The 27,233-nt window shown below is 43.6% G+C and overlaps 1 protein-coding gene across 3 annotated transcripts in view; it reads right to left on the bottom strand.

The window, feature by feature from the left end:
• osbp2b (oxysterol binding protein 2b) overlaps nucleotides 1-27,233 on the bottom strand; it is a 364,368-nt gene that overhangs the window by 49,256 nt on the left and 287,879 nt on the right. For all 3 annotated transcript variants that reach the window (XM_072247656.1, XM_072247657.1, XM_072247658.1), the window contains 4 exons: nucleotides 23,996-24,043; nucleotides 16,677-16,794; nucleotides 12,542-12,608; nucleotides 3,924-4,091 (listed from right to left, as the gene is read on the bottom strand). In XM_072247656.1, coding sequence (XP_072103757.1) covers nucleotides 3,924-4,091; nucleotides 12,542-12,608; nucleotides 16,677-16,794; nucleotides 23,996-24,043 — 401 coding nt within the window. The remainder of the gene's footprint in view (nucleotides 1-3,923; nucleotides 4,092-12,541; nucleotides 12,609-16,676; nucleotides 16,795-23,995; nucleotides 24,044-27,233) is intronic.

The following is a 27,233-nucleotide window of genomic DNA, read 5'->3' as shown; positions in this document are numbered from 1 at the left end:
GGTGAGGGATCTTATTGAAACATACCAAATATCGAGTCAACATGGAGAGGACATTTCCAATAGTGGGGGTGTTTAGGACCTTGAGGGCACAGCCTCAGAATACAACGATATCTCTTCAGAATAGGGATGAGGAAGAATTTCTTTAGCCAGAGGGCAGTGAGTCATAATCAACATGGGGTCAATTTAGGAAAGAAAAGCATCAGGAAAGTGGTAAACAGTTTTCATTAAGGTAAATGAGTTTCTTTTGCAGTTTTCTCTCCTATGGGAGAAGAATCATGGGCTTAAACAGGTGAAGGATGCAGCTGCCTACTTTGCCTCAGCTCCCAGTCCTCGTACACAGGATGAAATAATATTGCAAATATAGTGTGTGGAGATCTGGACACAAATACAGGGAGCTTACGTGTTCATTATATAGGCCAACAGTGAGACAACAGCTGAAGTGCAGTGCACAATATTGGTCTCCATAGATAGAGAAAGATGCAAATGCATTTAAAACAGTTCTGAGAAGATTTACTAGTCTAGTACTTGGTTTGGGCAATTTGTCCTATGAATAAAGGATAAATAAGCTAGGGTTGGGTTCACTGAGGTTTAGCAGTGTGAGACAACTTGATTGAAACACAAAATCCCAAGAGGAGTTAAAAAGGGTGAATGTTTCTACTTGTAAGAGAATCTAGAACTAGGGATCTTAGAGTGGATAGCCAGCGCCTCTTCCCCAGGGCACCACTGCTCAATACAAGAGGACATGGCTTTAAGGTAAGGGGTGGGAAGTTCAAGGGGGATATTAGAGGAAGGTTTTTTACTCAGAGAGTGGTTGGTGCGTGGAATACACTGCCTGAGTCAGTGGTGCAGGCAGGTACACTAGTGAAAGTTAAGAGACTACTAAACAGGTATATGGAGGAATTTAAGGTGGGGGGTTATATGGGAGGCAGGGTTTGAGGGTTAGCACAACAATGTGGGCCGAAGGGCCTGTACTGTGCTGTACTATTCTATGTTCTATGTTCTTATGTTGAAAGTAAAGACTCATCTACTTCAGTGAGGAGGCAAAACTGTTTCTCTCAGCAGCTGTGAGTTTTTCGAACTATCTTCCTCATGGCCCTTAAACAGAGGTAGGACCAATTCTTCATAAATGTGGTGCATGGGTGGTGAAAGGTTACATGTGAAGTGGGTAGAGTTAGCTCAGCTATGTTCTTATTGAATGGCCAAACAAGTTCAGAAGGCTGGGTGGTCAACTTTAAATTCCTTGGTGTCATCGTATCTGTCCTGGGACCAGCACATAATGCCATCGCAAAGGAGATATGACACTGCCTCTACTTTCCTAGAAGTTTGCATAGATTTGGCGTGTCATCTAAAACTTTGACAAACCTCTATGGATACACAGTGGAGAGCATCCCGACTGGTTATATCACAGCCTCATATGGAAGCACCAATGCCCAGGAATGGAAAAGTCTTCAGAAAAAGGGGGATGCGGCCCAGTCCATCACAGGCAAAGCCCTCCCCACCCACTGAGCACAACTACAAGGCTGCAGCCACAAGAAAGCAGCGTCCACCAACAAAGACTCCGACCATCCAGGCCATGCTGTCTTCTTGCTGCTGTCATCAGAAAGACGGTACAGGATTAGGTCTCAAACCACCTGTTTTCGGAATAGTTATTACTTTACAACCAACAGTCTCCTGAACCAGTGTGGATAACTTCACTCACTTCAGCTCTCAATTGATTCTACAATCCACAGACTCTCTTTCCAGGACTCTACAGCTCATGTTCTCAGTATTATTCATTTTTTAATTTATTTATTGGCTGTTTCTCTGTTTTTGTTTATGTACAGATTTTCATTAATTCTATTATATCGATGAAGGATGTTTGGCAGTTATGGTAGGGCTTGAATACGATCACCTCTTATAAAGTTAAATCCAACAACAGGGCTTCACTTCCAGATGAGCACAATGTCTTCTATGCTTGCTTTGATTGTCAAAGCATGGAAACATCACAAACTCCCACATCCCCCAATGTTTCTGTGACTTCAGCCTCTGAAGCCGACATGCCAGCAGCCTTTGGGGGGGGGGTGAACCCCGAAAAGCACCCGGCCCAGATGAGTTACCTGGTCAAGTACTAAAGACCTAGGGGTATTCACTGAGATCTTTAAGTTCTCACTTCGGCAGTCTGAGGTAGCCACCTGCTTCAAGCAGGCTTCAATTATATCGGTGCCGCAGAAGAGTGTAGTGACCTGCCTCAACGACTATCTCCCTGTAGCACTTACATCCTCAGTGATGAAGTGCTTTGAGAGGTTGGTGATGAAACATCAACTCCTGCCTGAGAAGTGACTTACATCCACTTCAGTTTGCCTATCAGAGCAACAGGTTCACAGCAGATGCCACCTCACTGGCTCTTCACTCAAATCTGGGACATCTCATCAGCAAAGATGAGATGAAATGCTCTTCATTGACTACAGTTCGGCATTTAATATCATCATCCCCTCAAAGCTAATCAATAAGCTCCAAGATCTTGGCCTCAATCCCTCCTTGTGCAATTGGATCCTAGATTTCATCAATTGCAGAGCCCAGTCAGTTCAGACTGACAACACCTCCTCCACGATCTCCATCAGCACAGGAGCACCACGAGGCTGTGTGCTCAGCCTCTGCCCTGCTCGCTTTACACTTATGATTGTGTGGCTAAGCACAGCTCCAACACCACCTTCAAGTTTTGCTGATGTCACCACTGTCATAGGTCAAATCAAAGGTGGCGATGAACCAGCATTTGGGAGGGAGATTGAAAATCTGGCTGAGTGGTGCCATAACAACAACTTCTTACTTAATGTCAGCAAGACCAAGAAGATAATTATAAACTTCAGAAGGAAACCAGAGGTCTACGAGCCAGTCCTCCTCAGAGGATCAGAGGTGTGAGGGTCAGTAACTTTAAATTCCTCAGTGTTATTATTCTGAAAGACCTGTCCTGGGCCCAGCATGGGAGTGCAATTACTAAGAAAATGTGGCAGCATCTATGCTTCCTTAGGAGTTTGCAGAGATTCGATATAACATCTAAAACTTTGACAATCTTCTATAGATGTGTGGTGGAGAGCATATTGACTGGCTGCATCACAGCCTGGCACAAAAGCATCAATGCCCTAGAATGGAAAATCTTACAAAAAGTAGTGGATACGATCCAGTCCATCACGGGTAATGTCCTCTCAACCATTGAGTGCATCTACATGAAACACTGTCACAGGAAAGCAGCATTCATCACCAGGGACTCCCACCACACAGGACATGCTCTCTTCTAGCTGCTGCCATCAGGAAGAAAGTACAGGAGCCTTAGGACTCACACCATCAGGTTCCAGAACAGTTACTACACCTCAACCATCAAGCTCTTGAATCAAAGAGGTAACTTCACTCAACTTCACTTGCCCCATTATCAAAGTGTTCCCACAACCAATACACTCAATTTCAAGGACTCTTCATCACTGGTTCTTGATATTTATTGCTTATTTATTTATTTATTATTATTATTTCTTCTTTTTGTATTTGCACAGTTTGTTATCTTCTGCACTCTGGTTGAATGCTTTAGTTAGGCAGCCTTTTATTGACTCTGATATGGTGATTATTCTATAGATATAGACTGAGTATGCCTGCAAGAAAATGAATCTCATGGTTGTACATGGTGACACATATGTACTTTGATAATAAATTTACTTGGTTCTGATACCATACATTTATTTCACTGACTGAGTCTAACCCGTTCTCATTTTCCATCCACACACCAAGGTAGTGATAAAATATACTTACTGAGGCTACTTCATTTAATAAACTTTGGGAACTTGTACCAGCCCAGTGGTGCTCTGCCCCACCACCAATTCACAGGCAATCACACAGACAGTAGATCTGAAGTTACATACAGTCAAAAGGACATAGTAATATTGTAGTTTACTTACAGGCATAGGGATTTTGGACAGCTCCTTCCCAATGCAGTTTTTCATGATGCTCCAAAGGTTAAGGCTATAATTAGGCTTTTCTGGGATTTGGGTTCGCCTCTTTCTGCTTGGCTTTACCGCTCTACTTGCTGACACACTGAAAGAAGCCTGGTGCCCACAGTCAAATGCCTGCAGGAAGGACAACAAGGTGAGCAACAACAGCAACAACCAAGAAGCATTGCTATTTCCATAAAAAAGATGAATAAAGGACAATTTTTCTATGAAATGGTATTTAACCGGAAGCAACTCTGTAAATGCAGATCTTGTCCTAGATAAATGATGTGGAGACACAAACTTATCCTTGATTAAAAGGCACCGAAGAGTGTTTGTGAGTGTGCTCAGCATCAGACAAGATTAATAATTATATTTCAAGTTATTACATAATGTAAGCTGACATCATCTGGAATAGTTTGAAAACTAATGGGCTAATCAGTAATAATGTTGAGCAATCACAATTTGAAAACAAAACAACCAGGCAAAAGTAGTTTAGAACAGTTATTCATCAATGAGTTTAGTAGTGTTGAATCAGTACTGTGTTGACAACAGTATCAGAAGAGCAGTCACAGCATGAACAAGGCATAACACTGCATGCACTCCCTAAGACAGCTGTAATCAGCATATTAATTTAGTTATGTCACACTGTTCGATTTCGTACACTGGGGAGGTAGAACAGTGAGCTGTCTGTTGGTAGCTAAAGTGGAGCTTGATAGGCTCTCGATTAGAGAGGGTGTCAAAGGTTATGGGGAGATTGCAGGAGAATGGGATTGAGAGGGAAAATAAATCAGCAGTGATGGAATGGCAGAGCAGACTCGATGGGCCGAATGGCCTAATTCTGCTCCTGTGACTCATGGTCTTATAGTTGCTGCCTGTGGTCTTGTCAGTCTTATAGAAAGGGAGATTTTGTTACTGATGAACCTGTTATGATAAGGCTGATATTGCAAAGAGCTGCTCAGTCATTCTTTTCAGGGACTTTCTGATCAACAGGCTCCTATATCCTAAACTCTAAGTTTCTACCATTTCAGATTTAAGAGGAACAACAAATGCAGCTGCACCAGATCATCTTGGAATAACAGACACTCTTCAAAAACTGAATCCATCAGCACGTAAACACACAGAAAGTAGCATTAGTACATAGGAGGATATAATATTGGACTGGATGGTGCTGACAGCTAGCTCCCAGTTCTGTACATAAGTGGCAGCTCGCTGTATACATGTGCTCAGGTCTCCTGCTCCCTGCAGTATAAAGACATGGAATACACTGGAGGTCTCATGCAGCTGTGACTGACCTCTTTTCCCCGCTCCAACATTCACCATTGTCCAATGGTGCTGTGTTATGTGCTGAGCTGAAGGGCAATCATATTCCATAGCTGGTCCCTCAGTCTCAGTGATCTAATGTGGCCCCATTTTATTTAGAAGACAGGTATAACAAGAAAGTAGTCTTTTTTGCTTAAACATTTTAATTAATATTAATGTTTAAGTTGTGTTTGCTGGGCTTTTCATTTTTATTTTAATAACTTGCATGTTTAAAAAGTATTCAAATGTTTTTTTTTTCCAATTCATGTTCAATTCTAGAACTTACAAGTTCTCAGACAAAGAACCAATCCTTGCCCATGTGCAGCAAGACCTGGTCACAATTTGGGCTGGCACTGTGTTAGATACATGGGTTATGACCAAAGAAAAAATGGCTGGAGTCGCTTAGCATTTTAGTGCAAGGGTGTTGTCAGGTGCGTCAAACATCAAACTTACAAAAAATAGTGAAAAGAAAAGCGACAATATGTACAAAATGATGTCTACAAGTAAATGCAATAATAGCTCCATACTTAATCTTGTTCAGTGTGAACTCGCAGCCCCTATCTCTGCCTTACTGAGGGCAAAGAGCTCCTTTTTGTAGACAGTAGGACATACCATCTTTAATTACCAACCAAGTTAACTTAATGAATTAGAAAATCATGCACTCCACAATGTAGTTACAATCATATTACAAAATAAACAGGAATATCTATCTCAAATACAGGACACAAACAACACTTACACATCCCCACTATGAAAGAAATTGAATATTCCCCTGTGTATGGAGGGAAGGGCGACATAAAGCCAACCCGAGCGCATCAGCTTGGTTTAGAATTAAACTACGCTTTGGTGTCTGACTCTGACTGCATGTAGCATTGTGGGGCGAAATCAGTGGGTCAACTATGAGAACGTACCAGGAAAGTCACTAAAGTGCGGACACTCACCACAAGGACAAGGCAATGTTTGTGTTTGAGTGAATGTGTGTGCATAAGTAGTGTGTTTACCAAATGCTTTCCGTCACACACTGATAACTGGTAAAATTAGAGCCACATGCATTTTTTCCCCCGAGTGCTCCAATTTCCTTCAACGTCCTCGGAGACATGTGGGTGATTAGGACTATGTGTGTGAGTGGGAGGGGAGAATGTGGTTTGTTTTGCTGTTGCTGCTTGTTGTTTGATGCGTTCTGATTTTTGCATTGTGTTATTTTCCCGAGCACAGTGGGCACGCTGTGCTGGCACCAGAATACGTGGCTACACTTGCAGGCTGCCCCGAGCACCCCCTAGGGTGTGTTGGTTGTTAATGCAAATAACACATTTCACTGCATGTTTTGATATACTGTACATGTGATAAATAAATCTGAATCTGAATTTAAATGGACACTGTAAACTGCGCCTCGTGTGTGGCTGGGTGGTAGAATGTGGAGGAGATGATGGGAACGTGGAGAGAGTGAAATGGGGGAAGTGAAGATGGGTGTTTGAAGGTTGGCACAGACTTGATGGGCCAAAGGACCAGCTCAGACTGTTCCCTGGGACACTCAGAAACTGCATCAGGCCCAAGGAAGGACACAGTGAAGTGGATGCAGCAAGACCTGACCTATTACTTTGAAAGTGTTTTTAAACATGCCAAATGATAAACTCAAATGATCAGAGTCCCTTCAAGTTTCAGCAACTTTCTGCAGCAGTAGATTTTTTGATGGCTGTAAAATGATGTTACTCTCTGTACCATCCATTGATATAGCTATGGATTTCAGCTGTGGAATGAAGCGGGAATACTTGAGCCGCTCGCACAAGCTGCCTTCTTGATGGTGCCCCGGAAGTTGCTGTTCTGGTTTAAGGTTGTCTAAAGAAGCCTGGCTTTCGACTCCCAACACCAACCATGGCAAACGTAAAGACTGTGGTAAATAAAATCAAAGATCTCAGAGCTAGATTGCTGTACCAGAGGGACATTAGGACCAGTTGTGTTTTTTGTTTCATGGACTCTTGGCTATCCTCCGCCATTCTGGATGCTGCGATACAGATTGATGGCTTCACAATTCACCGCCAAGATAGGACTGCAGAGTCTTTCAGAGGCAGAGGAGGTGGCATATACTTTATGATCAACTCCTTGTGGTGTACAAACATTGCAGTGCTGTGCACCAACCTGGAACATCTCGCGGTCAAGTGAACATCTCGCGATCATTTTACCTTCTGTGGGAGCTTTCAGCCTTCAGCTTGGTAATGGTGTACATCCCACCTCAGTCCAGTGTCAAACAGGCGCCGGATGAACTGGGCGATGTAACCAACAGGCACGAAACAGCACATCCTGATGCCTTCCCACCACTTTGGGGGATTGAAACCAGACAGGCCAGCTTGAAAAAGTCTCTAAATAATTATTACCAACAAATCACTTGTAGTATCAGAGGAACCAACACACTGGGCTGCTGTTACACTCACATCAAGAGCGCTTAGCACGCCATTCCACACCCGCCCTTTGGGAGGTCTGCTCCCTGAGTATAGGCAGAGACTGAAGACTGCAGCACCATTAGTGAGGACCAAGAAAGTTTGGACAAGGGAGGTGTAGCAGAGCTCACAGAACTGCCTTGGGTTGGTGGATTAGACTGCGTTCAGGGATTCATCGTTGAGTCTGAATGAGAACGCCACAGCTGTCACTGACTTCATTAAAACCTGTGTGGGTGAGTGTGTGCCTATGAGAACATACTGTACATCCCCAAATCAAAAGCCGTGCATGAACCAGGAGGTTCGTGGTCTGCTGACCACTAGATCTGTGGTATTTAAGTCTGGAACACCCAGAACCATACAAGAAAACCAGGTATGACGTGAAGAGTTATCTCAAGAGCAAAGACAGAACTTCAGATGAGGCTGGAGGCGGAAGTGGATGCACAGAAGGGGTTGCAGGTCCTTACTTCCCACAAACCCAAACCTAACGTCATGAATAACACTGATGCTTCACTCCCAGACGAGCTCAACGCCTTTTATGCTGGTTTGAAAGGGAGAATAAAACAGCTATGACCGGCAGCAGCCAGTGACCCTGTGATCTCTGTCTTGGAGGCCGACATCAGACTGTTTTTCAAGAGGGTGAACTCTTGCAAAGTGTCAGGTCTCGACAGAGTACCCGGTGGGGCTTTGAAAACCTGTGCCAACCAGCTGAGGGGTGAGCTCAAAGATACTTTCAATCTCTCATTACTACAGTCGGATGTTCCCATCTGCATCAAAAAGGCAGCAATTATACCAGTGCCCAAGAAGAGCAGGGTGAGTTGCCTTAATGACTATCATCCAGTATCACTCACACCTACTTTGATGAAATGCTCTGGGAGGTGGGTTATTGCTAGAATTAACTCCTGTCTCAGCAAGGACATGGGCCGCTGCAATTTGCCTATCGTCACAACAGGTCTAAGGTGGATGGGATCACAATGGCTCTTCATGCGGCCTTGGATCACCTGGACAATACAAGTGCCCATGTCAGGATGCTGTTTATTGACTACAGCTCAGCGTTTAACACAATCAGTCCTTCAGCTCTGATTGAAAAGCTCCAAAACCTGGGCCTCAGTACCTTGCTCTGCAACTGGATCTCTGACTTTCTAACTGGAACCACAATCTGTGCGGATCAGAAACAACACCACCTTACAGAGTCACAGACAAGGATGTGTGCGTAGCCCACTGCTCTACTCTACCTACACCCACAAATGCATGGCTAGGTAGCACAAACGCCATCTGTAAGTTTGCTGTTGACGGAGCTCTTGTTGGTAGAATTTCAGTTGGTGACGAGAGAACGTACAGGAGTCAGATATATCAGCTAGTTGAGTGGTGTCGCAGGAACAACCTTGCACTCGATGTCAATGAGCCTAAAGAACTGATTGTGGACTTCAGAAGGGGTAAGATGAGAGAACACACAGCAGTCCTCAGAGGGATCAGAAGTGGAAAGAGTGAGGAATTTCATGTTCCTGGGTGTCGACATCTCTGGGGATCTATCCTGGGCCCAACATATCGATGCAGCTTCAAAGAAGGCAGGACAGCGGCTACATTTCATTAGGAGTTTGAGGAGATTTGGTACATCACCAAAGACACTTGCGAATTTCTATGATGTACCATGGACAGCATACTGACTGGGTGCATCTCTGTCTGGTATTGGGGAGTTGGGGTAGGTGCTGCAGAAAGTTGTGAGCTCCATCATGGGTACTACCCTCCCTAGTATCTTCAAGGAGTGATGCCTCAAAAAGGCGGCATCCATCATAAGGGATCCCCATCACCAGGACATGCCCTGTTCTCATTGCTACCGTCAGGAAGGAGGTGCAGGAGTCTGAAGGCACATGCTCAACTATTCAGGAACAGCTTCTTCCCCTCTGTCATCCACTTTCTGAATGGACATTGAACCCATTTATATACACACACAATATAATTCACGGATTTCTCTGAGGTATTGCAGTGTACTGCTGCCACAAAGACAATGAATTCCTGATTATATAAATGGGGGAACTGGACTCAGCAGCACTATCACCTTGAATTTTATTAATACAAAAACAAAACTGCCACACCATTTTGGAAATTTCTTCTCCCAGGCAGTTAATCTGATCACCCATTCTAGTTAGATCCCCACCACCTCTCTCTATTACCTCAGTCACTGTACAAAACAGTGAACACTTTAAACTACTTTTTATATAACAATTGTAGGCCGTATCTCGGGTAATGATGAGTTTGAGTACAGAGAGGAAATTAAGAACCTGGTGGCATGGTGCGAAGACAATAACCTATCCCTCAACGTCAGCAAGACGAAGGAATTGGTTGTTGACTTCAGGAGGAGTAGCGGACCGCACGACCCAATTTACATCGGTGATGCACAAGTGGAACAGGTCAAAAGCTTTAAGTTCCTCGGGGTCAATATCACAAATGAGCTGACTTGGTCCAACCAAGCAGAGTTCACTGCCAAGAAGGCCCACCAGCACCTTTACTTCCTGAGAAAACTAAAGAAATTTGGCCTGTCCCCTAAAACCCTCACTAATTTTTATAGGTGCACTGTAGAAAGCATTCTTCTAGGGTGCATCACAACCTGGTATGGAAGTTGCCCTGTCCAAGACCAAAAGAAGCTGCAGAAGATCATGAACATGGCACAGCACATCACACAAACCAATCTTCCGTCCTTGGACTCACTTTACACCGCACGCTGTCGGAGCAGTGCTGCCAGGATAATCAAGGACACGACCCATCCAGCCAACAGACTTTTCGTCCCTCTTCCCTCCAGGAGAAGGTTCAGGAGCTTGAAGACTCGTATGGCCAGATTTGGGAACAGCTTCTTTCCAACTGTGATAAGACTGCTGAACGGATCCTGACCCGAATCTGGGCCATACCCTCCAAATATCCGGACCTCCCTCTCGGTTTTTTTGCACTACCTTACTTCCCATTTTTCTATTTTCTATTTATGATTTATAATTTAAATTTTTAATATTTACTAATTTAACTATTTTTAATATCTTTAATATTTAATGTTTGTAATCCAGGGAGTGTGAAGCGCAGAATCAAATATCGCCGTGATGATTGTACGTTCTACTACCAATTGTGTGGCGACAATAAAGTATAATACTGTTTCCACTGTAAATACATGCTGGTAGTTATGTAATCATCCACATTTATTTACTTCTAATTTTATATTTACATAATTCTTTATTCTTCATAATTGCTGAATTTTGTTGTTTTTTGTTGCATGTTGCATTGACACCCTGCAGCAAATTCCTAATTCATGTAAATGTATATACCAAATGAAGTTGATGCTTTAATTTTGCTCTTATCTAGGAGATGAGCATGTGAGGTGTGATGCAAACTGGGATTACCTAACCAGCGAGCTGATTAACCTGAAGATTTTGGAATTGTTCTGTTTCTTCACCAGCAGATAAAGTGTGTGGTGAATTGCATTTGTCAAGCTGGAGATCAGCAGAGTTAAGTAGGTGGTTTCAACCATTGTAATCCATTTGCTAAATGGAGGAAGTTGTACAGCGAAGAAAAATGAACAAAGGAAAAAGTGCTTGCCTGGACACTTTTTAAATGCTGTCAGTGACTGCTTGTGCACTCCAATCATGGCCATGCTATTATGTGGCTGTCAAATGAGGAAGCAGCACAGGAGGTTACAGCATTGAGCAATGATTGGACGATGTGCTGAAAACTGGCAACATTTTTTGTGCTGTGGAAAACCCCATCCACTTAGGATGGCATCATCTACCTGAAACTCAAAATTGCAAAGACGGACACTTAGACTTCCACCTCAGTGCCTTGCCGTTCTCTAACCAGATTCACCACACATCTCATCTAATGGGGAGAACGCAGAATGTTTCCAAAATCAACTGGTTAAGGAGCTTTGTGGCTAGTCTTTAACCACCATGCTTTTCGCAGCACTGAACACTGGATCTCAACTCCATTGAGATTGTTAAGAGCAGCAAATTTCTTGGTGTTCACCTGGCGGAGAATCTCACCTGGTCCCTCAACACCAGCTCCATAGCCAAGAAAGCACAGCAGCGTCTCTGCTTTCTACTTTCTGCGAAGGCTGAGAAAAGTCCATCTCCAACCCTCCATCCTCACCACATTCTACAGAGGTTGTATTGAGAGCATCCTGAACAGCTGTATCACTGCCTGGTTCGGAAATTGGACCATCTCAGATCACAAGAACCTGCAGCAGATAGTGAGGTCAACTGAGAAGATCATCGGGGTCTCTCTTCCCGCCATTACAGTTACACTACATGCTGCACCCGTAAAGCCAACAGCATTGTGAAGGACCCCACGCACCCCTCACACAAACTCTTCTTCCTCCTGCCATCTGGCAAAAGGCACCGAAGCATTCGGGCTCTCAAGACCAGACTGGGCAACAGTTTCTTCCCCCAAGTTATCAGACTCCTCAATATTCAGAGTCTAGACTGACACCTACATCATTTATTATTATATTGTAATTTGTCCTCTACTGTGCCTATTGTCTTGTTTATTATTTATTGTACTGCCTTGCACTGTTTTGTGCACTTTATGTAGTCCTGTGTAGGTCTGTAGTCTAGTGTAGCTTTGTGTTGTTTCATGTAGCACCATGGTCCTGGAGGAACATTGTTTCGTTTTTACTGTGTACCGTACCAGCAGTTTAAGGTCGAAATGACAATAAAAGCGACTTGACTTGACTTGACTTGAGTATTCTGACCACAGACAAGTCTCAAGTTGTCTGATGCTTCACAACCAAGTGTGGATCACCTCCTCTTATCGGTCTACTGTGTCAGACAGGAAGTGAAATGAACCCAACCAGTGAAGTATCCTTCTGTCACTCACCTGGTCCTCCGGGTTCCAAGTTTCAGTCTGATCGCTGCTGGTCGCGCTGACATTACTTCCTGTTCGCCTGCACACAAACACAAGTTGAGAGATCTCAATCCTGACATGCCAGTATGTCAATGCAGCCTCTAATTCAACAAAAGTGACCTGGGAAGCAAGCAATGGAGGACCAGCAGAATGATGTTGGCACACCATTTCTAGTTGTTCAGAGGGCTTTCAGATAACTGCAAACAAGGGATGGTGTAGGAGGGATTGGTTCGAGGTGGCTGACTGCCTCCCCTGCAAGATGAGCCATTGTACTGATGAAGGCTCTCGGCCTGAATCACTGACTGCTTACTGCTCTCTATAGGTGATTCCTGACCTGCTGAGTCCTTCCAGCACTGTGTGTGTGTGTGTGTGTGTTCTGGTTTTCCAGCAACTGCAGAATCTCTTGTCGTAATGACCCACCGAGTTTGACGGCAGCTCCGTGGGATTTGAGCCTCAAGTTCCGGCTGCCATTCATTCATGAGATGTTAAGGGAATGCTCTGCTGCCTTTTGGATGAGATGTTAAACTGAGACCATACCTGTGGTCGGAGGTGGATGGAAAGGTTCCCACATAATTAGACAAAGAGCCATATATAAAAACACTGCAAAATTAATTCACAGTCATCTCTTCCCACAGATACTGCTTAATACGCTGTGCATTTCTATTTGTCCATGAAAATAGATTACAGAAATATTATCTATCTCTGGAGACAGTTTATCTACTGATATCTTTTATAAACCCATTCATTCTCCCAGCTACCTGGACTATACCTCTTCCAATCCTGTCACTTGTAAAAATGCCATCCCCTTCTCTCAGTTCCTCTATTCCTGATCTCAGGATGAGACTTTTCATTCCAGAACTAATGAGATGTCCTCCTCCTTCAAAGAAAGGGGCTTTCCTTCCTCCACCCGCAACACTGCCCTCACCCATATCTCTTCCATTTCACGCATATCTGCCTTTACCCCACCCTCCTGCCACCCCACCAGAGATAAAGTTCCTCTTGTCCTCGCCTATCATTCCACTAGCCTCTGCACATAATCCTCCGTAACTTCTGCCATCTCCAATGGGATCCCACCACCAAACACATCTTTCCTTCAAGTGACTTCCTTCTCCATTTGTATCTCCCTCTTCGTACTTATCCTTGCAAGCAGATCAAGTGCCACACCTGCCCCTACACCTCCTCCCTCACCACCATTCAGGGCCCCAAAAAATCCTTCCAACTGAGTCTGTTGGAGTCGTTTACTGTATCCGGTGCTTCAGTATATCGGTGAGACCTGACATAGACTGGGAGACCGCTTCGCCGAGCACCTACGCTCCATCTGCCAAAAAAAGCAGTATCTCCTGGTGTCTACCCATTTCAATTCTACTTCACATTCCCATTCCAACATGTCAGTCCATGGCTTCCTCTACTGTCACAATGAGACCTCACTCAGGCTGGAGCAGCAACACCTTATATTCCATCTGGGCAGCCTCCAACTTCAATTTCTTGAAATTCCAGTAATTATCTCCCTACCTGCCTATCACCTCCCTCTGATGCTTCTCCCCCTTCCCTTTCTTCCATAGTCTTCTACCCTCTCCTATCAGATTCCCCCTTTTCCAGCCCTTTATCTCTTTCACCTATCAGCTTCCCAGCTCCTTACTTCACCCCTACCCTTCTCACAGTTTCACCTATCACCTACCATCTCGTCTTCCTCCCTTCCCCCACTTTCTTACTCTGCCTTCTCATCGTTTTTCCCAGTCCTGATGAAGGGTCCCAGCCCAAAACATCAAATGTTCACTCTTTTCCGTAGATGCTGCCTAACCTGTTAAGTTCCTCCAGCATTTTGCGTGTGTTGTTTAGATTTCCAGCAGCTGCAGATTTTCTAGTGTTTGAAATAGATTAGCTGGTCAATATCTCACAGTTTAGACAATGTTTGCAAATGATTGCATTAGGGAACGTTGGAATGCCAAAATACATCACACAAATTTCCTTATCATTTTATAAGGGGTTATAGAAACTATATTTCCAAAAGATGACAAATCATAGCAAAATATTAAGGCCATTGTTGGTATGAATATAAAACAGACTATTTACAAAGTAACACATACTAAATGTTGCAGATCTCTTAGGCGGCATCTATGGAAAAGAGTGAACATTGGACGTTTTGGGCTGGGACCCTTCTTCAGGACTGGAAAAAACGATGAGAAGTCAGAGTAAGGAAGTGGGGGAAGGGAGGAAGACAAGATGGTTAGCTAACACTATGGTGTAGGCCAAACAGTTGACACTTAGGCCAAAACCCTTCATAAGGACTTTGAGCTCTACATTCTCACATGCCTCTGTTTCTCAATCCAGAGGCCACCAAAGACAACATCCATGCCTTTGTTATCTCTCTGTCCTTGTGTGACCTAGGGTCAGATTTGTTCTGGTAATGCTCCATGAAGCACCTTGGAAAGTTTTACTTTATTAAAAGGCTACGTATAAATAAACAGCACTGTTTAGGACCTAGAAGGGTTTCTTCAGCTTGTTCCAAGTTGGTATCACTTACTGAGGTAGTAAAAGGGGCTTCAAGGCTATTTGATTAGGGATGTGAACAAGGAAGTTGGGAAGAGTGAAGTTTGGCCCACAGTGTAACGTACAATCTGGGGTAATGGGGTTAAGTGTGCATGTTCCATCCCTTTATCCAACAAAGCCATCACATTAAAGGCATGCACAGCACTTTCCAAAGGTTCCCCTCTCGCCCCAGCATTCAAAAAGACAGCATTTCCAGCAGTGCAGCGTTTTTCTGCCAAGACTGGGATGTCAAATCTCAGCAGTTGGATTGAACCTGTAGCCCCCAAGTTCCATCAGGTTCATTTCTGTGATATATCACAATGACAGAGACAGGTCTCAAATAAACAATTGTAAACACAAGAGATTCTGCAGATGCTGGAAATCTTTGGCTTTACCATGCCTTTGCCATAGACCATCCATTTGAGGGAATTAATTGTAGGATTAACACATACAGATTTTTTATTTCATTTAGAGATACAGGATGGTAACAGGCCCTTCTGGCCCAACAAGCCTGTGCCACCTAATTACTCCCACATGACCAATTAACCTACTAACCCACGCATCTTTGTAATGTGGGATGAAATTGGAGCACCCAGTGATCACGGGGAGAATGTACAGTGGGAATTGAACCTTACTCGCACTGCTGTAAGATTGTTGCGCTAACTGCTACACTACTGTGCCACTCCTAATGTTGGCAGCAGGTCAAGCAGCATCTAGGGAGGGGAATAAACAGTTAATGTTTCAGGCCAAGAACTTCATGAGGACTGGAAAGGAAGGGGGTAGAATAAAAAGCAGAGGAGAGGAAGTAGGAAGCTGGGAGGTGATAGGTGCACCCGGTGCACCAGATACAGTAGATGACCCCGAAAGACTTGCAGGTGAAGTGTCACCTCACCCAGAAGGACTGATTGGGGCACTGAATGGTGATGAGGGAGGAGGTGAAGGGGCAGATGTGGCACTTGTCCTGCTTGCAGGAGACAAGTGGACACGTGGACAAGGGAGTCATGGAGAGACATCCCTGCGGAAAGTGGAGAGTAGAGGAAGAGGGAAGGATGTGTTTAGTGGTAGGATCCCTTTGAAGATGGCGAAAGTTGCGAAGAATGATGTGCTAGATGTGGAGGCTCAAGCAGCTTGTAGGTAGGGACAAGGAGAATTCGATCCCTGTTATGGCAATGGAAATATGGGGTAAAGGCAGAAGTCCAGGAAAGGGAGAAGATGTAGGTGAGGGCATCATGATGTTAGAGAAAGGGAAACCTTGTTCTTTATAAGCAATTCTCTATCCTGGAGAGATAATGGATGGATTATGATCTCTTTCCAAAGGGGCAAGGCTCCTGTAGGGTCAAGGAGAAGAGGTCTGGCCATTGGATTGCTGAATTTCCCTACTTAAGCTGATTGTATGTATCCTTGAACTGTTTTACTGAGCTCTGCAGACACAGAGGTCGATGTGGCATGTCCTTCGAACAGGGTTACAAACAAAAAAAACCACTTCTTGCAGAGGAGGCACTTTCACTTCATCAGTCTGGATCGCAATGAACCCTCTGCACAAGTAGCGTCACAGCACAGCGGTAGTCTGATCACTGACCTGTGTTCTGTAGGATCGGTTGTTACTGTGATGAATTCTGGTGCACTCTCCATGGCGTCAAAGTATTCGGTCTCCTCATCTTCGTCACTTGTCTCCCCTTTCACGGGTCGCGTTCTCGCTGCATTTAAGCACTTACGTTAAAAGGTATTCCTTGTTATGTAGGATGCAGGCACTACAGTTCCCCTGCTGATTAAAGTGATGGTTGTAGTTGTTAGGGATTGTTCCTTTTTGTGCCTTGTGGCACGTCAGGTGGCATTGTTTCCATAGCATTGGACTGCTTTATTTTACGAGGCTAACTTGCTAGCCCGAAGTTCAGCCCAGCACAGGTGGAAATCATGCAAGGAACCAGCTGGACTGAAACTTGGGACTATTTGCATTGAAGTCCAGCCCTTTATCTCTTTCACCTATCAGTTTCCCAGCTCTTTATTTCACCCCCACCCCCCCCCATGGTTTCACCTATCACCTACCACCTTGTACATATTCCCCTCTTCCCCCCACTTTCATACTCTGACTGCTCATCTTTCTTTCCAGTCCCGATGACGGGTCTGGCAGATGTTAGGAATGAAACAGTTAAAATACCCTACAATCTTCTTCATCCATCTCTGCACGGTCATGAAAAGGCCAGGTTGGAATTAAAATAAAGGAGGCTCCATACACCCAGCCACTGAGTATGTTTTGCTTCCCTCGTAACATTTTAATACAAGGAACTGAAATCCCCCTTGGATTCTCCTGGTCTCCAGCAGAACCTCTTAAGAACTGGGCTTTGTGACTCAACTAATTCTCCTGGGCTTCACTGTCGGTGCTTTTATTTATGTACACGCTATTTATTTATGTACACACTATTTATTTATTTACAGACACAGCAGGATCACAAGCCCTTCCTGACCAACAAGATTGTGCCACCCAGTTACATCCAAGTGACCATTTAATGACTAACACATGTTGGAATGTGGGAGCTAACACAGGTGGTCATGGGGAGAACATACGAACTCCTTAAAGACACAGCAGGAATTAAACTCAGATCGCTGGTGCTATAACAGCCTTATGCGAACCACTACACTACCACGCCACAGTGAAGTGTCAAAAGATTCCCAGAGTTTCTCCCCACTGCAATCCAGTAAGAGGAGAAAAAGCAGCAAGGGCCTCACAGATTCCCTTTACATCAGACAGTAAACCCCAACCTTGAGTGTTGCTGCTTGGTACCTCAATATCCCCTGCATCTTAACTTTCACAGACTTTCTAAGTGGAAATGACAGCTTAAGGCCAAGCTGCGAGCAATAACAGTTTTCCCCTGAGCTTGCACACCTGTCAGAGTGGCATCAGATTGAGACCATCGGCATTGCACATTTATTCACAAGTGAGGATGGAACATGTATCCTATCACTTCACAAGGTTAAAGAACAGAACAAATATGAAGGGTGATGTATTAGAATGAAATTTGAGGTGTGTGGCAAAACAAAGGGACCTGGGACTACAGATCCATAATTCCTTGAAAGTCACATTAGAGGTTACAAAGAGAGCATCTGGCACATTTGCGTTTATAAATCAGGTTATTGAGTGCAGGAGTTGGGATGTTACGTTGAAATTGTACAAGACGGTGAGTTCGAATTCAGAGCATAAGGATTTAGAGTATTGTGTGCAGTTCAGGTCAGTTAACTACAGAAAGATGTCAACAAGCTTGAAAGAATGCAGAGAGAATGTACAAGGACGTTGCTGGGAAATGGGGTGCCGAGTTAAAGGAAGAGGTAGAATAGGTTAGGACTTAGAGTGCAGGAGAATGAGGGGAAATCTTATAGAGGTATACAAATTATGAGGGGTATACATAGCATCAAACTATGCAGGAATTTTCCCCTCAGGTTGGATGATACTAGAACTAGAGGTCATAAATTTAGGGTAAAAGATGAAATATTTAGAGAGAATCTGAAGGGGAGATACTTCACGCAGAGGGCGGTCCGAAAGTGGAACAGTGGATGTAGTAGATGGGTTCAATTGTAACATTTAAGAGAAGTTCGGATAGGTGTATGGATGAAACAGGTACAGAAGGCTACGGTCCAGGTGCAGGTAGATAGGACTAAGCAGAAAACCAGGCCAGCGCTGACTAGATGGAAGAACAGCCCTGTTTATGTGCTGTATTGCTCTATGACTTGAGACTTTAAAAGTCAGAGATTACAGGAGAAGCAAAGTACTGGTCATTGAACACGTGGCACTTGCTTAAACAAAAACAAAAACTGTTGGGGGAAAAAATACCAGTTGGGCAGTAACCATGAAAAAAGAAACAGAGTTAACATTTCAGGGTGAAGACCTTTGGTCTCAAACACTGATTGTTTCTTTCCACAGATGCTGCCTAACCTGTTGAAAGTTTCCAGCACTTTGTTTATTTAGAGGTACAGCGCAGGAACAAGCCTTTCCAGCCCAACAAGCCTATGCTGCCGAATTGCACCCATGTGACTTTGCCTTTTGAAATCAAGGAGGAAACCGAAGCACCCAGAAGAAACGCACAAGGACATGGAGAGAACATGCAATCTCCTTATAGTGTTGTAATAATTTCAAATTGCCTTTTTTTTTATTTTCCTAGCATTGCTACAGGGCCATGTTGTGGCTCATGGACTAGAATGCTGTACAGGTGTAGCACACTCAACGGATCATTTTAATTTCACTGGTCATTATCACACTCTTCTTGGTAACAATACTATGTAGAAATTGTTGAGTGCATTTCACATTGTTAATGTGTCATTTGCATTTACAACCAACACTTTCACATTTGCCAATTACAACTTGCCACGGCAAACCCACATCTTACTCTCTCTGAAACAAAACCCTCCTCCAGGGCACGTTCACCTGTAAGAACTGGAAAAGTGACAAGAAATGACCCTCCATTTTAGCTGTGACTGGGAGACAGAGTCAGGTGTTAGTTGGGAGGTGGCTGGAAGAGAAACAGTCAACGCTGAAACATACTGCACATTTAGCATCTTGAACAACACCCTCATCATTCATCTGCTGCTACATACACTTACTCCACACCTGCCTCTGATATCCAGTTATGCCTTCAACACCCTCTCTCGCACAGATCCCCAAGCTCTTTTTTCGTTTAACCTCTCCTGCCCCTACCCCACCACAGCCCTCCACGATGCAGAACATGCCTTCTTTCCATTACAGTCACTGGGGAGGAGGTAGAGGAACCTGAAGGCTCACACTCAATGATTCAGAAACAGATTCAGATCTGTATATTACATATACATCAAAACATGCAGTGAAATACGTCATTTGCATTAACAACCAACACAACCTAGGGACATGCTGGGGGCAGCCCGAAGTGTGGCCACGCATCCTGGCACCAACACAGCAGTGGTAGTGCAATCACTCGAGTTGAGCATGATATTCTCCTAACAGGTTCTCTATTGGTGGGTCTGCGGGCATGTTTGTCAGAACAACACAGAGCACAGCCTTCTTCCCCTTCATCATCCAAAAGATTTCTTAATGCTCCATGAACACTACCTCATTATTCTTTCTTTTTACATTACATATATACTTCTGTAATTTACAGTAATTTTACATCTTTTCATGCTACTGCTGTAGCAAAACAACAAATTCCATGTCATCTAAGCTAGTGATAATAATTCTGATTCTGATTCCATCATTAAGGACATGCCCCCATCACCCAGGACATGCCCTCTTATCATTGCTACCATTAGGAAAGAGATACAGAAGGCTGAAGACATACAGTCAACATTATTGAAACAACTTCTTCCCCTCTGCCATCAGATTTCTGAAGAGACAATGAATCCACGTACACTTCCTCTCAATTTCTCTGCTCTCTTTTTGCACTACATATTTAATTATACATGTATATATATTTTTTCTCATTGTAACTTAGAGTTTTTTATTATGTATTGCACTGTACTACTGCCGCAAAACAAATTTCATGATATGTGCCAATGATAGCAAACCTAATTCTGATTCTAATTTTTTCCCTTCCTCTTGATTCATCTCACCTTCCTCTGCATTTTAGAATTTATTTTACACTTAATTGATGAAAGGTCACCAACTTGAAATATAATCTTGGCTGTTCTCTCTACAGGTACTTCCTTGTCTGCTGGCCCTAGCAACTTGCTTCACCACGTGCCAACACTATACCTGTACTCCTCGATTGCCTTAAAGTCCAGAACTCATTGGGTCTGTGCATTGAATGAATACAGCAAGCATACACCTTAATCTCAGAGGCTAAACAAGTGATGATCTGTATCTGCCTGGAATAGATTTTTGTTTTCCTCATGGTTTGCCTAATCACTGTAGTCACAGGGTCCCGTTTTGTTTAGTGCTCATGTGGTTGTACTGAGTCGAAGCAGGTGCAAGACACCTGTAGGAAGCCCTGTGTTAAGAAATTATTCTGGAGTTCGGGAATTATATCAATAGAGAAACATCAAATAAAATGAGAACTGGTCTTCAGAAATGAAACTTGTTGACAATTCAACTTTCACTGACACTTTACGGTCATTGAAATCAATGGCAGGTGTGGGACATTGTAAATACACGGGGAAAGACAAAAGATGAATGTTTTATATTAACTGACACTCACTGAAACCTTCACGATGCGATCAGGGAACGACTAAGTGGCCATCTCCTGTATCAACACCTTGTTAAAGACATTTCTCAGCCACTTAATGCAGAGTTTGGGACACTGGTTTTGCCTCTATTCTAGTTATTTGCATATTTGTGTACTCCCAGTTTATCTGAGCCAACCTCCAACATAGTAAAAAAAAAAGGGTATAATTTGGGAGCGTGGAGTTTGTGCTCAGAAGCTCTCAAACAAGCTACCAAAATTTAAATATTCCAAGAGGCTCTGCATTTGAGACATACTCCCATTTGAAATACGTAATTCTGCAAAAGTTAGCTGACTACCCTCAAAAAGTTAAAGTTATTATGGCCATGAGCACTATAAATTACAATAATAGATAGTACGGGAAGAAGGAATAATAAGGTCTATAGTCCGCTCAGAAATCTGATGGCGGAAGAGGAGAAGAAACTGTTCTTAAAGCTTTGGCTGTGAATCTTCAGGCTCCTATATCTCCTCCCCGGTGGTAGTACTGAGAAGAAGGCATGACCCACACGGTGATGGTCCTTAGTGAAGTTGAAACAAGTAGGGATGAAGATGGAAGAAATCATGAATTGATGCGCCCGACCAGTGCAGAGAAGCAACTAACAAAGAATTGTCTGAGGTTGCCAAATCTAACTGTGAAGTAAGAAGATGAATAAAGTGAGGTCAGTGTTCTGCTTTCTTCTTTGCAAGCATGAGAATAGCCCAGCTGAAGTAAATGATCAGTTCCTGCCATTGAAACATGGAAATCAGACCTGCCAACTGGTGCAGTGAGATGATCTGATTATGACTTTATTTTGGATAGCATCCATCTATGTTTAATAGAGATTGCACTGTAGCATTGGGCAGGGTGTTGTGATTGCTGAACTGAGTCACACAGAGACAGTCGCTGAGGGATATAAAAGGTCTTTATTCAACACAACAGAGCTCCTAGAGAACTTATTTCTTCTTTCCCCATACTTAACAGTACTGGGCTGTTTCTACTTTTTAAGCACAAAGAGTAATGATTTTGTCTTTGCACTGCTCTGCTGCTACCAAACAACGATTTCACACCACAAGACCATAAGATATAGGAGCAGAATTAGGCTATTTGGCTACTCTGCCATTTCATTACGGCTGATCCAATTTTCCTTTCAGCCCCAGTCTCCTACCTTCTCCCCGTATCCTTTCATGTCCTGACCAATCAACAATCTACCAACCACTACCTTAAATATACATGGAGACTTGGCCTCCATGGCTGCCTGTGGCAAAGAATTCCCCAGATTCATCACCCTCCAGGTAAAGAAATTCCTCCTCACCTCCATTCTACAAGGACACACATCCATTCTGGAGCTATGTTCTCTTGTCTTAGACTCTCCCACCATAAGAAAGAATCCTCTTCACGTCCACTCTGTCACTATTCAATAGGTTTCAATGAGGTCACCCCTCATTCTTCTGAATTCCGGTGAATTCAGAGCCCCTAAACGCTCTTCATCTGAAAAGCCGTTCAATCCTGGAATCATGTTCATGAACCTCCTTTGAACCCTCTCGAGTTTCAGTACATCATTTCTAATATGAGGGGCCTAAAATTGCTCACAATACTCCAAGTGAGGCCTCACCTTCTTCTTCTTCATGTGCCTTGCGCGTTACATGCTCGGGCGATCATGGCTCTCCACATCGAACGATCCCTCGCAGCGTCAATGATATCTCACACACTTTAGATCTGTTAGCTCTTTCACAGTGTCCATATATTTTCTTCTTTGCCTTCATCTACCGCGTTTCCCAGGCATACCTCCTCGTAATGTAAGGTATTCTATTTCTCCCTTGCTGATGACATTCCCCAGGAATTTAAGTTTCCTCTCATTTAATGTTCTCATTAACGATCTTTTTGTATGGGCACGTTGGAGTACTGTCTCATTAGTTACCCTATCTCTATATGATATTTTCAGCATTCTTCTAAGAAACCACATAAGGTCATTCTAAGACCTCACCAGTGTTTCATAAATTCTCAACATATCATCCTTGCTTTTATATTTGAGTCTTCTTGAAATGAATGCTAACATCATGGGCCAAAGGGCCTGTACTGTGCTGTTATGTTCTGTTATGAGGGAGGGAACTGGACCCCTGTGTATTGAAAGGAGGGTGGGAGGGAGGGAACTGGACCCCCGTGTAAGGAAAGGAGTGTGGGAGCTGGAAAACCACTGAACCATCAGAATTCCAAACAGTCGGGTAGTGAATTATCAAGATGCAGCGACATAAACACAACAAGAATGGAACGTGACTGATGTCCTCCTACAGAGAAGAGAGGTCAAACTTCCACCAAGATAACAACATTGACTATTATTCACCTGATAATGTAACTAACTACACATGCAAGTTTCCATTACATGATCACAATAATGGCAAAGATGTTAGTCTTAGAAGCTATGGTTAATATACTATATTTTTATCATGCCATAATAGATATCCAAACAGAATTTTATACGGGAATTATGCTTTTCTTTCTGTGCACAAGGAGGAACAAGCAACTTCACCACATCACTATTGTAAGATTTTGACTGTGCTAAATACACCACAAAATCAAGTTTCATGTTGCGATACTGACAAACGGAGGAAGGCCAAGCAGTCCTTCATAACTCCCCCACCTCATTTGCAACATTGTGACTTGATCTACCTAGCTCGTCATCACTCACAGGCAGTCAAGACTAGGCCATCTAATGCGAATGTCAACTATTAATCTACGTACCTTTTATACGGTGCGATCTTTGTCCCAGCCAAGAATCAGTCCAGCTTCCTTTGGAAGGCGTGCAAAAGAAAGACAGACTTACGTTTATATAGCACTTTCCACAACCTCAGAGTGTCTCAAAACCCTTTACAACCCATTAGGTACTTTTGACATGCAGTTACCAGAAAGGCCACAAATGCTCTTACAAATTTCTGGTGTTAATAACAAGAACTGCTGGTTTGAGTGAGGGTGATTATGGGATAAATAATGACTTAGGTATTGGGGAAAAACTTCACAGCTAGTCGCCAGAGAACGGCAATGAGAGTGCAGCGTTCCCTCAACACTGAGCTGGAACAGCCTGAAGAGGGAGAGGGAAAGGGGTAGGGGGAAGGGCGAGGGGAGGGGGAGAGGAGGGAGAGGGGGAGGGAGGAAAAGAGGGAGAGAGATAGATTGCAGGAGAGAGGGAGATAGATGGGAGGCCGGAAGAGAAATGGAGAAGGAGGAGAGAAGGAGAGACAGGAACAGAGATGGAGGGGGGAGGAGAGGGAGAGCGGGGGTGAGGCAGGGGGACTGGAACGGGGAGGAGGAGGAAGAAAGAGGAAAGGAACAAATTGGGGGGCAGAGAGGTGACAGAGGCACTAGATGGCTCCAGTACCTGATACCTACTCTGGAACAGAAAGAAACATAACACAAGCAGCATCCTGCAGATGGACAGGACCAACTGTTCAAGAGGACACATCTCCGCAGGAAGTTATTAGAAGTTGGCTTTGGAATCACTATGGCCTATTCTTCCCACTGATATGCAATTTACATCTACATATTTAACATACAGAGAAATTAGGAGACAGTCAAAATCGCACTACTACACAACGAGGCAAAGTAGGTACATCATTTTGTTTTTCTGCAATCTAAAATAAAGTCACAACTTGCATCTCTAATTCTGGGATCATAGTATTCCTTTGATATTAAATCTATTTTGATAAAGTTGGAAAAGTAAGAGATGATAAAAATTTAATCGGCAGTATTTGTTGAATTTCCTTTTTAATCCCCACTCCTCAGACTAACCAGCTGTGCTAAAGACAACTAACAACAACATGGGAAAGACCCAAGGAACAACTTTGCTCGCATTTTCAAGCCGGTTACTCCCCTAAGCTGGGTGAAAGGGAAGACCCTGACCGGAGCGCTGAAACTAAATACACCTGCATGAAGGCCTGTACTCTCCAGAGTTGAGAAGAATTGGGGGGGTTCTCACTGAAGCCTACTGAATATTGAAAGGCCAAAACAGAATGAACATGGAGAGGAGATTTTCAATAGTGAGAGAGTCTAGGACCACAGGGCAGACCCAGAACAGAAGGATGTCCCTTTAGAATAGAGATGAGGAGGAATTTCTTTAGCCCTAGCATGGTGAATCTGTGGAATTCATTGTCACAGTCAACTGGAGGCCAATTCTTTGGGAATATTTAACGTGGAGGTTGCTAGGTTCTTGATTAGTAAGGATTCAAAGATTATAGAGAAGGCAAGAGAATGGGGTTGAGAGGGAAAATAAATTAGCCATGATTGAATAACGGAGTAGACATGATGGACCAAATAACCTAATTCTGCTCCTATGTTTTATGGTCTTATTATGCTGGTTGGGAACACAACATCACTGCTGAATGGAGTTGTTACTGTTTCCAGTGACAGCAGACATCACAGTTTAAAAGGATGCATTCTGTAATATTATTTCAACAAGGGTAGGTGCATGAGTCCTAAAACAGGAATCCCTGACTGCACAACACCTTCAGATACTCACAACCGTATCACACCAAGGATAGCAAATCTCATTTTGCTTCCGTTTCCCTCTTATCCAGTCAGGCAATGTTGAAAGGCAGGCCTGATCAGATGAGAGTGATACCAATTTACCAGAGCCGTCTGCTCCCTCAATGTCACAAACTACCTCTGACACTCAAGAATCCTACAAGGAATCAAAAAGACAGGTCTGACAGCTGGGCTCAAATTTACATCGTAAGGGTGAGAATGTTTTTAATTCTGTAAGGTAGCACCTGCCCTGACACTACACTGAAGGACACAATTCTCTTTCCTGATTTGGACTCAAAGTAGCTGGATGACAAATCATAAAATCAAGATACTCTGCAGAAGCTTGAAATCCAGGGTAACACACACAAAATGCTGGAGGAACTGCATGTTATGCGTGCAACATTGGATAACATACGTTGTTCTAGAGGACTTGTACAACATTTGACAGACTTTTACCGCTGTACCATTGAGAGCATACTCACCAAATGCATCTCAGTGTGGTACAGCAATTGTCCCGTATCAGACCGCAAAGCACTCCAGCATGTGGTGAAAACTGCCCAGCGGATTATCGGCACCCAATTGCCCACCATTGAGAACATCTACCATAAACGCTGCCTGGGCAGGGCGAAAAGCATTATCAAGGATGCATTTCACCCTAACCATGGACTTTTTACTCTCCTCCCATCCGGTAGGTGCTACAGGAGCCTCCGCTCCCGCACCAGCAGGCACAGGAAGAGATTCTTCCCTGAGGCTGTGACCCTACTGAACCTCACATCACAGCGCTAAGCAGTATTGCACCCATATTGTACTGTCTCAGTACTTTTATATTTGTGTGCTGTGGCACTTACTTTTTATTCACAGTTATTTTATAAATAATGGTATTCTTTTGCACTTCTGGTTAGATGCTAACTGCATTTCATTGGCTTTGTATCTGTACTCGGCACAATGACAATAAAGTTGAATCTCATCTGAATCTAATCTTAATACAGGAGGCCAGTCAGCCCATTATCTATGCTATCTCCTGTAAATATCATGCCTATTAAACCTCTCTTTGATTCTTTTTGCCAACTACTCATCCAAGAGACAATTTACAACAGTCAATTGACTGAACAGCACAGCGTTGGGATGTGGGAGGGAACTGGAGTGAACTCAATGCAGTCTCAGAGGGAAGGTGCAAACTCCACGCAGACAGCATCCAGGGTCACTGGAGCTGTGTGGACAATCATATGATCACCATCTCCACCAAGACAATGTACAGATCTCACCTACTTCGGCAGACTTCATTATGCAAAATACAGTCCAGGTTTATAATGCATGTCACACACTTTACACCAGTGTCTGCAAAATACATTCAGTGAGAAATGCTGTTCTAGAGAGGCAACTCCTCCACTTCCCTGCTCTTTGGCTGGCCTACTGGAAAACAAACCTCGGTCACTGTCTAGAGTAACACACACAGAATGCT

Source organism: Mobula birostris, chromosome 31, assembly GCF_030028105.1.
Source record: "Mobula birostris isolate sMobBir1 chromosome 31, sMobBir1.hap1, whole genome shotgun sequence".
In the NCBI taxonomy this organism is placed as follows: domain Eukaryota; kingdom Metazoa; phylum Chordata; class Chondrichthyes; order Myliobatiformes; family Myliobatidae; genus Mobula; species Mobula birostris.
The sequence above is the reverse complement of the archived record's forward strand: the minus strand, read 5'-3'. Positions and strand labels throughout refer to the sequence as shown.